At 24.3% G+C, this 12,099-nt stretch overlaps 5 protein-coding genes across 5 annotated transcripts; 4 read left to right on the top strand and 1 right to left on the bottom strand.

Moving 5' to 3' along the window:
- Positions 1-711: 711 nt before the first annotated feature.
- On the top strand, positions 712-2,124 carry DICPUDRAFT_92832 (uncharacterized protein). The gene is given in 4 exon segments (XM_003292226.1): positions 712-756; positions 899-2,007; positions 2,020-2,033; positions 2,046-2,124. The coding sequence occupies 2 exon segments, from the start codon at positions 729-731 to the stop codon at positions 1,999-2,001; spliced, it is 1,131 nt and encodes a 376-aa protein (XP_003292274.1). The 5' UTR covers positions 712-728; the 3' UTR covers positions 2,002-2,007; positions 2,020-2,033; positions 2,046-2,124.
- A 3,221-nt stretch (positions 2,125-5,345) lies between these two features.
- On the bottom strand, positions 5,346-6,963 carry DICPUDRAFT_40261 (uncharacterized protein; the record flags this gene model as incomplete). The annotated part of the gene is made up of 2 exons (XM_003292216.1): positions 5,346-6,632; positions 6,709-6,963. Coding segments are annotated over 2 exons (1,542 nt in total), but the record flags the coding sequence as incomplete, so codon positions are not given.
- Positions 6,964-8,385: 1,422 nt separating this feature from the next.
- DICPUDRAFT_40278 (uncharacterized protein) lies at positions 8,386-8,987 on the top strand (the record flags this gene model as incomplete). The annotated part of the gene is made up of 3 exons (XM_003292225.1): positions 8,386-8,515; positions 8,582-8,644; positions 8,707-8,987. 3 exons carry the CDS (start codon positions 8,386-8,388, stop codon positions 8,985-8,987), a joined length of 474 nt encoding a protein of 157 aa, XP_003292273.1.
- Positions 8,988-9,775: 788 nt separating this feature from the next.
- On the top strand, positions 9,776-10,402 carry DICPUDRAFT_156972 (uncharacterized protein; the record flags this gene model as incomplete). The annotated part of the gene is made up of 1 exon (XM_003292224.1): positions 9,776-10,402. The coding sequence occupies one exon, from the start codon at positions 9,776-9,778 to the stop codon at positions 10,400-10,402; it is 627 nt and encodes a 208-aa protein (XP_003292272.1).
- Positions 10,403-10,663: 261 nt separating this feature from the next.
- Positions 10,664-12,097, top strand: DICPUDRAFT_156971 (uncharacterized protein; the record flags this gene model as incomplete). The annotated part of the gene is made up of 1 exon (XM_003292223.1): positions 10,664-12,097. The coding sequence occupies one exon, from the start codon at positions 10,664-10,666 to the stop codon at positions 12,095-12,097; it is 1,434 nt and encodes a 477-aa protein (XP_003292271.1).
- Positions 12,098-12,099: the final 2 nt, after the last annotated feature.

Raw genomic sequence — 12,099 nt, 5'->3', positions numbered from 1 at the left:
CATCTTCTCCTTCCATTTTATTTGTATTTGTATATATTTATTTAAATTTAAAGTAATTAATGAAAATAAAAAATGAAAACTGAATTTATAAAAAAAAAAAAATCAAAAAAATCAAAAAAAAAAAAAATAAAATAAAATAAATAAAAATTGGGTTTTATGGATATTATTATTAAAATAATTTTTTTTTTTTTGGCTTACCCAGTTCTTGTGGGGTGTGGTGTTAAAAAAAATAAATAAACACACAGGTAATCATTTTTCAAATCTATTTTTATATACATTCCAAGTAATTAATTTGAATTAAACAATAATAATATATTTTGATTATTTGTTTTAAAAAAATTTTTTAACGACTATATTTTGGTTATTTCTTTAAAATTTAATAAAAAATTATAAGTATTTTTCTTTTTTTTTTTTTTGTAGATAAAATAATTGTAATTAAATCTAATAAAAATTTATAATTTAACCAGAATATAAGAGTAAAATTATTATTATTTTATTGGCATAAAATTTTTTTTATAAAAAACAAATTATTATCATTTTGTTTGAAAATATGAATAAAAAAAGATCATTTGGTTTGGGATGGGTGCGAATGGGTTTTTTAAATTTTAATTTTTTTTATTTTTTATTTTTTATTTTTTATTTTTTATTTAAATTTTTCATATAAATTCAAAATTTTTTTTTTATTATTTCAAATTAAATAAATAAATACATATATAAATATAAATAAAATGGAAGGAGAAGATGTTCAAGCTTTAGGTAAATATTTTCATTATTTCTTTTTTTTATTTTTCTTTATTTTTTTTTTTTTTAAAAAAATCAAAAAAAAAAAACTGAGATAATTTAAAAATTTTAAAAAATTAAATAAATTATTAATATTAATTAATTTAAAATATTATAGTTATTGATAACGGTTCAGGTATGTGCAAAGCCGGTTTCGCTGGTGATGATGCCCCAAGAGCTGTTTTCCCATCAATTGTTGGTCGTCCAAGACACACTGGTGTTATGGTCGGTATGGGTCAAAAAGATTCATATGTTGGTGATGAAGCCCAATCAAAGAGAGGTATCTTAACCCTCAAATACCCAATTGAACACGGTATTGTTACCAACTGGGATGATATGGAAAAAATCTGGCATCATACTTTCTACAATGAATTACGTGTTGCCCCAGAAGAACACCCAGTTTTATTAACTGAAGCCCCATTAAATCCAAAAGCTAACAGAGAAAAAATGACTCAAATTATGTTCGAAACCTTCAACACCCCAGCCATGTACGTTGCCATTCAAGCCGTCTTATCATTATATGCCTCAGGTCGTACCACCGGTATTGTTATGGATTCAGGTGATGGTGTTTCCCACACTGTTCCAATCTATGAAGGTTATGCCTTACCACACGCCATCTTACGTTTAGATTTAGCTGGTCGTGATTTAACCGATTATATGATGAAAATCTTAACTGAACGTGGTTACTCATTCACCACCACTGCTGAAAGAGAAATCGTCAGAGATATCAAAGAAAAATTAGCCTACGTCGCTTTAGACTTCGAAGCTGAAATGCAAACTGCTGCCTCATCATCCGCTTTAGAAAAATCATACGAATTACCAGATGGTCAAGTCATCACCATCGGTAACGAACGTTTCCGTTGCCCAGAAGCCTTATTCCAACCATCATTCTTAGGTATGGAATCAGCTGGTATCCACGAAACCACTTACAACTCAATCATGAAATGTGATGTTGATATTCGTAAAGATTTATACGGTAATGTCGTCTTATCAGGTGGTACAACTATGTTCCCAGGTATTGCTGATCGTATGAACAAAGAATTAACTGCTTTAGCCCCATCAACCATGAAAATTAAAATCATTGCTCCACCAGAACGTAAATACTCTGTCTGGATTGGTGGTTCAATTTTAGCCTCACTTTCAACTTTCCAACAAATGTGGATTTCAAAAGAAGAATATGACGAATCAGGTCCATCAATTGTCCACAGAAAATGTTTCTAAATTATTTATTTCATGTATTATATAACAACAACCAAAACAATTTTTTTAATAAAACAAAACATATATTTATAAATATTTTTTAACTGTCGATTTTATCCTTTTAAAAAATATAAAATACAAACTAAAAAAATTATTTTAATGTTTTTTTGTTTTTTTTTATGTATAAAAATAAAATATTTTGGTTTTGAACATATTAATGCGCTTAAAATGATTGCGTTATTGGTATCTATAAGGATATTTTTATTATTCCCTCGAGTCAGAAATGAACTTATAAAAATAACTGTATTGATTTTAGAGTCTAGCTTTGACCAATCATATTAAACAAAATTTACCAATTAATAATTTTTTAAAACAACAGCCACAAAAGTATTCATACATTTTAAATAATCCACAATCAAATACTACTAGTGCCTCATTACCTAATTTTTCAAAAATCTATTACATATTATCTACCTTTGAGGACTCTAGTAATACCGTCAAAATTTATTTCTAATAAATTTATTTATATTTAATATATAAATAGTTTGATTTTTTTTTATGAAATATTTTGATTGATTATATTGGTGTGGGTGTTGGCGGTTTATGAATCATTTGAAAATAGACCAATTTAAAATCTATTGTTACGAAGAATAGAAAAAAGCCCCATGTTTGATTTGTGACTTAAAATGTGTTGATTCTGAAAAAGAAAGAATTGGAATTTTAGCTAAAAACGTGGATTTCGGGCCATGGATATGAGTTAGAAAAAAATTTTCATAAGCGGTTTTATAGTGTAATTGGTTAGCACCCGGGACTTTGAATCCCGTAATCTGAGTTCGAGTCTCAGTAGAACCATCATTTTTTTTTTTTTCGAATAAAAAATCTCTGGGAAGAATTGGGGGAGCCAAACGCTCATCTTGACCCCCAAGTTTCCTCTCCCAGGTTTCATACAAAATCCCAGAAGGTCGCAAATCCGATGGAGAAATAAATATGGATTACAACAACACCAGATTCCACAAATCACACTTCCAATGGAACTATAAAGCAATAGATTTCGACTTAACTAGATGTTTCGCTTATAGAAATGCCATAGCCCTGGTATTTCATCATGTTTGGATTTGGTTATGTAAAGAATTATATGACGATCAAGAAAATACAATAAAAGAACTCGATTATAAGAATCTAACCTCAAAATGGACTAAACTAGCTACTTTAGAATACTTAAAAGGTTTAAAAAACATCAAGGAAAGACACGCTAAACAACCACAAACAATTAGCAACATCAATGAAGAATATAGAAAATTCAAAAGAAAAATAGCAAGAGCATACTTCATCAGCATCAAATCTTTACCAAATATCAACAGTTTAGAATATTTTCTTTAAATACTTTATAAAAAACATTAAATAAAATTTTACTGATTAATTAAAAGCATTGCTTTTTATTATCTTCACTTTTAAAAAAAAAAAAAAAAAAAAAAAAAAAAAAAAAAACCCAGGTTTTCAGAATCACACACGAATTGACATTACCTTGCCCAACTTGTTTTATTATTTTTTATTGCACCCACTGTCATTTTATTACTATTATTTTTATTTTCCCAATCAAAATAAGATAAATGATGTAATGAGGAAGAAGATTAAAATAATTTTAGTTTCGTACAAAATTGTTTATTTTATTCTTTCCTTTTTAAAATTAATAAAAAACATTTTATATTTAATAGGAATCAAAACGTTTAATTTATAAATAGTTTAGTTTCAATGACATGATTATGTAATTTATTAAATACTTTAACAATTAGTATATTTACAGTTTCGTTTATTTTTTTTTTTTTTTTTTTATTTTTTTTTTATTTTTTTTTTATTTTTTATTATTTTATTATTTTCATACACCATCAAATTATTATTCTTTAAATAAAAAAAAAAAATATGTAAAATAATAATACAATCATATTTTTCCTTGTTAATTTAAAAAAATTTATGATAACATTAAGAAATTTTTAAAATTATAATACTCTTTTACCATTTTTATTTACATGGCAAATAGTATAATATCAAAAATCATCTGTATCATTGTTGAAATCATTAATTATAGAATAAAAAACAGTAAGTAATGTATCACAACATATACAAATTACAAAATTTAAAAACATCATTCTCAAAAAATTATACATTTATATCAAAAAGAGTGGTTTTTTAAATATCTAAAAAAATAATGTCTTTTTAAAAATAAAAATTAAATTTGTTTAATCTTTTAGATGGTGTTTAGTTATTAAAATTTTTTTAATAAAATTAAAAAAAAAAAAAAAGAAAAATATAAATAGAAACTAAATTTTTTTTTTAACCATCAAAAACAATTATTTAATAATTTAAAAACTATAAATTAAATATAAAATATATAAAAATGTTATTTAGTATGTATTTTTTAAATTAAAAATAATAACCCCATTCCATTAAAATAAATATTAATTTTTTTTTTTTTATAGAATCAATAATTTCATTAAACAAAAACAACAAATTATCATCAAATATTGTTTCTTTAAATAATAATAACAATAATGAAACCACTTTAAACACAATTTGTACCACTAAATCATCAAAAATAGTTGCTTCAAATTGTTTTTCAAGACCATACTTTAATTGTTAAAATTTTTTTAAAAAAAGAAAATATTATTAAATTGTAAATTTATGGATTCGACCAAAACTTAACAAAGTAAAAAAAAAATAAAAACTTATTTATCTTTAAAATTCTTTTTTTTTTTTTTATTTTCAATTTTTTATTTTTTTTTTTAGTTATTTAAAATAAATATTTTATTAAATTATAATAAAATATAAATTATAAATAATGAAAGGGGAAAAAGAGAGGCTTTAATCGAGCTTGAATCACTACCTTCCCTTTCTGTTTCGTTTTTAGTATTTGTATTTGCAGGCTCGATACTAGATTCAGAATGGGTGTTTGTAGAGTTAGAACTGCTATTAGTTGTAGGATTTAAAGCATTACTACCAGATGCATCAGAGTTGGAGGTGAGGTTAGAGCTATTTTCAGTTGAATCGGGTTCATTTGAAGCTGTTGTAGAGTTTGATGCACCTGAACCAGAGCTTGAGGTGCTATTATTGGTATTGGAGGAATTGGAGCTTGAGTTTGAGTCAATAGTTGGAGCTTCTGAATTTGAATCTGTGTTGATAATTTTTGTGCTAGAATCTGAATCTGTACTTGGTGCTTTTGAATTAGAGTTTGAGCCTGAATCAATGGTTGATGGATTATTGTTTGGGCTGGTAGGTGTTTCTGAACTAGAAGACAAAGATTCGATACTGGGAGATGAAGTGATTGGGATATCGCTGCTTGAGCCAGTAGCGGTTGAAGTATCACTACTTGAACTAGTAGCGGTTGGTGTTTCTGTAACTGATTCTGAACTAGCATCAGTGCTTGGAGTAGTAGTTGGTGTTTCTGTTGCTTTTTCTGAACTGGCAGAAGTTGTAGAGTCACTATTTGATGTTGGTGCGCTAGTTGTTGAGCTAGTATCAATACTTCCACCAAATGGATTGGTAGTAGAGGCTGGAGAGCTATCAGAGGAAAAAGCAGCCAGTGTACCAACAAGACCAACATTGTAGTCTAAAGCAACTTCACTTTGAGTATAGTCAGTTCTATCATCTTTATAACTATCGTCAGAAGCTGGACCACCTACCAAACTACCATAAATAACATATTTGTTTACGGTTGGATTATTGATATCATTGGTAGTTGAGTGATGAGCGGCTCTATGATGTGGATTCTTTGGATAGTTTGTACCCCAACCAACAACAAATGAATATGAGTTTGCATTGTTACCCATGACATAGTTTAGTTGAGATTCTGCAAAGCTTAAATAGTCACCTCCATACATTGACGCAATTAAGGCCATATTCATGGTGTATCTACATGGACCCCATTCACTTAAATAAGCTAAGCCATTTGGAGTATAGGTAATACCACCACCTTTTTCCCAATATTTTAGTGCACTTTCGACATTTGTTTTATAAGTAGAGTCACCATCGAGTTGATAAAGCAACATGCCGGTAGCAACGCCCTTTTGATCCCAGCTCAATTGATTAGCATATTGAACATCGTTGTTTGCATAGTAGGTGGCGGCATTGGTATGATAAATTTCATCACCAGTGGCTTTATATAACCAAGCAGAAGCCCAAGCAATTTCATCATTATAACCACCAGAGGTATAAAATCCAGCAGCAGCAGTAATTGAATCGGAATAAAGTTTCTTATCACTGTTCATTGCAAAGTCATAGAGTGTTTTGGCATGGTTTAGGCATTCACTGGCATAAGAACTATCAGTTGATTTGAGGGCTATCGAAGTAGCAGTAAGGGATGCAGCAGCCTCCATAGCAAGATCAGTACCTGGATTGCTAGAATCAATTGTATAAACTGTACGAGTATAAGTACCAGTAATATTTTCGGGTGGAATCCAATAAGAATGATCTATATTGGCATCTGCAACTTGGCCAACAAAAACATCATCGGCGACATGCGCAGCCATTGTATAATCTGAACCCCACTTTAATACATCTTTATAGAGTGTATCTAAACCACAATTGGCAATGTTGGATTCATATTGAATATAAACCCAACTTAACATTGTCATGGTATAGGCCATTGGAAAACCAAACTATTTTAAAAAAATATATTATTAGTTTTTCTATCTTTATTTTATTTTCTTTTTTAAAAATTAAATTTATACTTACTTTTACACCATCACCAGCATCAAAATAACCTTTTGATAAAATACCGTCACCATTGCTATCTACTTGGTTGTTATAAGTATCACCTAGTACACTATTACCTCTCCAGGGAATATCTGTATCGGGGAGTCTACCAGCTCTTTGGGCTTTGTAAAATAATAAAGAGTATTTTAAAGCTTCACAGTAGTCATTGGCAGCAAGAGATACTTGGGAAATACAAGTTAGATATAGAATAACTAATAGATAAAGTACCTTCATTTTATTTTATTATTTTATTATTACATAAATTTAATTTTATAACACTATTTTTATTATTGCTATTATTATTATTGTTTTTAATAAACATTTAATTTGAATGAATGAAATCTTTTACTAAATATTCTAGAATTTATAGTTTTTTCCCCATCTAAATAAAAGTAAATAAATAAATTTAATTTAATAAAATGATTAATATTTTTTTCTATTTTTTTTATTTAAAATTTTCTTTTTTTTCATTTTTTTTTCATTTTAATTACCTTTTTTTTTTTTTGTGATATCTTTATTTAAAAAAAAAATCTAGCTTTATTTGAAAATATTATAAGACAAAAAGTTGTTTAAGAAATTAGAGTTTTTTCAAATAAATTAATATAACTATATCGTTATTTTTATTAAAAACTAAAATAATAAAAATGGAAAAAAATTTTTTAAAATAAAAAAATAAAAAACCTTTTTTTTTTTTTTTTTTTTTTTTTTTTTTTTTTTTTTTTTGGTTTAAATTTTGACAGAAATAAACAAATTGGTTTTTAAAAAAAAAATTAAAAATAATAATTTGGTTGGTTTTTTATTTATTATTTATTTAAACTCAAAATGTCAAGTCAAAAATCTAAATTTATTTTAAAAAAATTCATTGAATTAAAAGTAATAAAAAAATTATTTAAAAAAAATTTATTATTCAAAAAAAATTTATTATTTAAAAAAAATTGTACAGGTACCACATGTGGTGTTAAATCAAAAACTTTCAAAAATTAATTAAAATAAAATGAAAAAACTTACAATTAATATTTGCAAGGATATTCCAATGGTTTTTTTTATTTTTTTATTTTTTTTTTTAAGTAAATTTTATTCAAATATATAACCAACTAATAATAACATATATTATATCTTTGAATAAAATATATTATATACCAATTTTTAATAAAAAAAAAAAATTGTTAAAATTTTTTTTTGATATTATTTATAATTTAAATTCTTTTAAAGTTTGATTTGTGAATGGTGAAGGCGATGATATTTTTTTTTTTTTTTTTTTTAAAATTTAAGAATTTTTTATAGACTTTTCGACTTTTCCCCATTCACACCACTTAACGCATGTCAATCACTCTGTCAACTATTTTTAAATTTAAAAATTTTAAATTTTTTTCCCCACTCATAACCATTTACCACTTCACCTCCCCACATTGTGCACACAACACTTGGTTATGATTGAAATAGGTTTGAAAGGATTTCTTTTTTTTTTTTTTAAATAAAATATAAAGACAGCATTAAGATAAAAAAAGGAACCATTTACTGCTAAAAATCGACACAAGAAATATTTTTTTTTTTCTCAATTTTATTTTTTAATTTGTTTATAAAGCTTTTTTAAAAAAAATTAATCACACATATAATAGTAACTACTGTAATAAATACAAATAAAATAAAATGGAAATGGAATTATTTATAAATAAATCTAAAATATTTACACAACCACAAAATAATGATGTTCAATCAATGAATGATGTATCATTTTATTTAGTAAATGAAAAAGAAAAAAAAGGGGGTTTTATAGTTTGTTTTGGTAAGTTTTAAATTAATTTATATTTTTTATTTTTTATTTAAATTAATTTTTTTATTTTCTCTATAGTGGTTCAAAAAAAAGCATGGAATAGACAAATAGAAATTCAAAATACTGGTGATGGTAATGTTGGTAGGTATAAAATAAAATTATGTTTTTTAATTAAAATGAAATTATTAATAATAATAAAAAAGATTTATGGGCAGGAGAATCTAAAGGTATTGATGCAAAAGGTGATGCTAATGTCAAATTCGACTATAAATGGTGTTCTTTCCCAACTAACGCCAAACCAATTAGATTTATGATAAATAAACCAAAAAGTTTAGGATTGATGGAAACAATTGGCCAATTTGATATTCTATCTGCTCATTTCCACCAGCTCGATGGAAGAACCCTATATATTTATTATTCAATGGATAATGAAAAATACTTTAAAGTTGAACAAAATAGACCAAAAAAAGTTATCCTTTATTAAAATAACATTAAAAAAATAAACCGATTGTTTCTAAATGAATCTTTTAGTATCAATCATTTTATCATAATTTAAATTATATTTCCCCTAAACAGTGTTTTTTTAATTATAATTTAATAAAAAAAATTTTTCTTTTTTTTATTTCAATAATATTTGTAGATTTTTAAAATTATAAAATTATAGATTTTTTTTTTGAATGAAATTTAGGGTTGATATGTATTTTTTATTTTAAAAAAATATTTATATCATATTAATGTTTTATTTTAAAATAATCGTTATTGTTTATCGTTTTTTGGATCATCTGGAACAAATTTATTCAAAAACAATTAAATACCAAGTTTATTTAATATTTCTTTTTAAAAAAGATAAAAATTAAAAAAAAAATTTTATTTTTTTTTTATTTTTATTTTTATTTTTATTTTTATTTTTATTTTTATTTTTATTTTTATTTTTATTTTTATTTTTTTATTTTTATTTTTATACTTTTAATAAATAGTTATAGCCATCTAAAATATCTGTTATAATATTTTTTTGATAAAAAAAAAAGAAACTTTACTTTGTCTTTTTTCTTTGAATAATTAATTTCCAAATTTTCAAAAATTATTTTTTTAATTTTTTAAGTTTAATAAAAAATTAATTTTTTATTTTTTTAAATCAAAAAATCTTTAAAATATAAACCAAAAATTTTTGTATTTTTTATTTACAAAAATTTTATACAAAATACATATACAATTAGTTAATAATAATTCTAAATTATATTTTAAAAAGAAATAGAAAAAAAAAAAAGCAAGATGTTTGACAAAATAAACGAACAATCACAAGAACAACAAGTTGAAGAATTAAATAACATTAATCAATTAACACTTAAAGTTGATGATATTAAAATCAGTAGCTCTAACAACGAATCAAAAATCACAGATGATTCATCAAATACCACTACTAATACTGTCCTCGTTTTAACAAACAATGAAACCACTAGAAATGTTATCAAAGAATTTTATGATAATTTACCAAAAGATAAGAAAGAAAGAAAAACATATTTAAAGAATTTCAAACAATCAATAAAACAAGAAAGATCCAAACTAAAAGAGATTAAGAAATCAATGAAATATGATACAAAAACATCAAAAGTCGAAAAGAAATGTGAAAAAAAATGTGAAAACAAATGTGCAAAGAATGCTAAATATGGTCGTCGTCATAACTTCACTGCTCCAGCCACCAATGGCTCAAATGATGATTATAAACAAAGAAAATATCAATATAAATACCAATCATTACAAAAGAAAAGAGTAATCTTATTAACAAAACTTCAACATATCGACTCAAAACTTCAATTCTTTAACTCTACCCCAGTTCCAGCCCAAACCTCTCCATACTATCAACAAGCTGCTCCACAACAATATTCATTCTACCATTAAAATAGCCATCACTAATATATTTTATCCATAGTTTTTACAATTATATTTTTTTTTTATTTTAAACTTTATTTTTTTCTAATCGTTATTAATACTAAATTAATAAATAAAATTTTTTATAAGGTTTGAACTAAAAATTATTCTTTACTTTTATCTTTATTTAATAAATTTTATTCAATAATTTTTCAAAAAAAAAATATTATTTTTTAAAAAAAATCTTTTTAATTTTTATTTTTGTTTTATAATTTATAAAATCAACATAACATGAATAATGGTCACATAAAAAATCATCATAATACCGAAAAAGAAAATAATTTAACACCATTAATATATAACGAAATATTATTATTTTTAGCATATAATTGTAACTTTAATAATATATTGGAGCTCAGTTTAATATCAAAGCAATCATTTCAAATAATTCAAAATTTAATAACACATAGACAATTGCTAATATACGATTTTAAAATTTTAATTTGTTTAATAAATAAATCTAAAAGTAATGAAAATGGTTATGGTAATAGCTTGTTACAATATAGAGAATCTGAATGTATTAGAATATATTTAAAGGATGATGATTATCAATATAATAAAAACAAATTAATAGAGGTATTTGGAGAGCAACTTAAAAGTGTTATTATTCAACATACTACTGTAGATACATTAATAAAGAACCCAGATTGTAATGGTTTTTTTAAATTTAACAAGTTATATTTATATTGGGATATCAAAAAACCACCCTTTTCAAACAAAGAAGAATCAACATTATCAAATGTAGAAGATAACTCTGAAAATTATTTTAGATACAACTTTTCATTTGAGTTTTTATCAAGGTATACAGACCATCAAAGAATTGATATATCATCAAATAGCACCAGTCTTCAACATAGGTATTCACATAATAATAATAATAATAATATCAATGTAGATAATCATTTATATAAAATCAATAATATATTAATAAAATGTAGCAAAAATGTAAAAATAATTAAATTCATTTATTATAATACACCTTATAAATTTGCTCAACTTGCAATAGGATCAAAGTCACCAGCAATAAAATCATTAACATTAAGATTAGGTTATCACTTTATATTTAATGATTTACCTCAAGACATTAAAAAAAATACAAGCAAAATAGTATCAGAATTATCTAGAAGGTCCAATATTTCGTCCAATAAAACCTTAAAGAAACTAATTTTAAAAGAAAATGTAGACATTGGGAAAAGGTATATTTGTTCATCACCAAATAACACAGAACCAACAGAATTTTTAACATCTTTAATTAGTAACAAGACATTAAACACATTGGGCCTGGAGTTGTTTACATTGAAAGAAAAAAATGATTGCGAAAAACTGCTTCCATTGGTTCAAATACCCAACATTGCAACTCTCTATTGTGATTTCGATTCAGTCGAAGCCTTTTTAAAACACTGTCAAGTTAATCCAAATATTACAACCTTAAAAATCTGTTGGGATATATTTGTAAAAAACCCAATAGCATACTCAAACTCTTTGGAAAGTTTGTTAGTACATTTATCAAATTTCTTTAAATACAATACATCCTCTTTACAAAATATAAGAATCAATACAAATAAAAAAATAAATACAGTTTTAATCAACTATATAAAAGAACAAAGAGAAAAAAACAATATAAATAATAATTTAAATATTAAAATAAATAAAAGTTCATTCTAAAT

This window comes from Dictyostelium purpureum (assembly GCF_000190715.1).
Source record: "Dictyostelium purpureum unplaced genomic scaffold DICPUscaffold_330, whole genome shotgun sequence".
In the NCBI taxonomy this organism is placed as follows: Eukaryota; Evosea; class Eumycetozoa; order Dictyosteliales; family Dictyosteliaceae; genus Dictyostelium; species Dictyostelium purpureum.
Note: the sequence above shows the minus strand (reverse complement) of the source record. Positions and strands in the feature narration are given on the sequence as shown.

Coding starts and splice junctions, on each gene's coding strand:
- DICPUDRAFT_92832 (XM_003292226.1), top strand. CDS start 729: ATGGAAGGAGAAGATGTTCAAGCTTTAG. Junction 757..898: donor AGAAGATGTTCAAGCTTTAG/GTAAATATTTTC, acceptor AAAATATTATAG/TTATTGATAACGGTTCAGGT.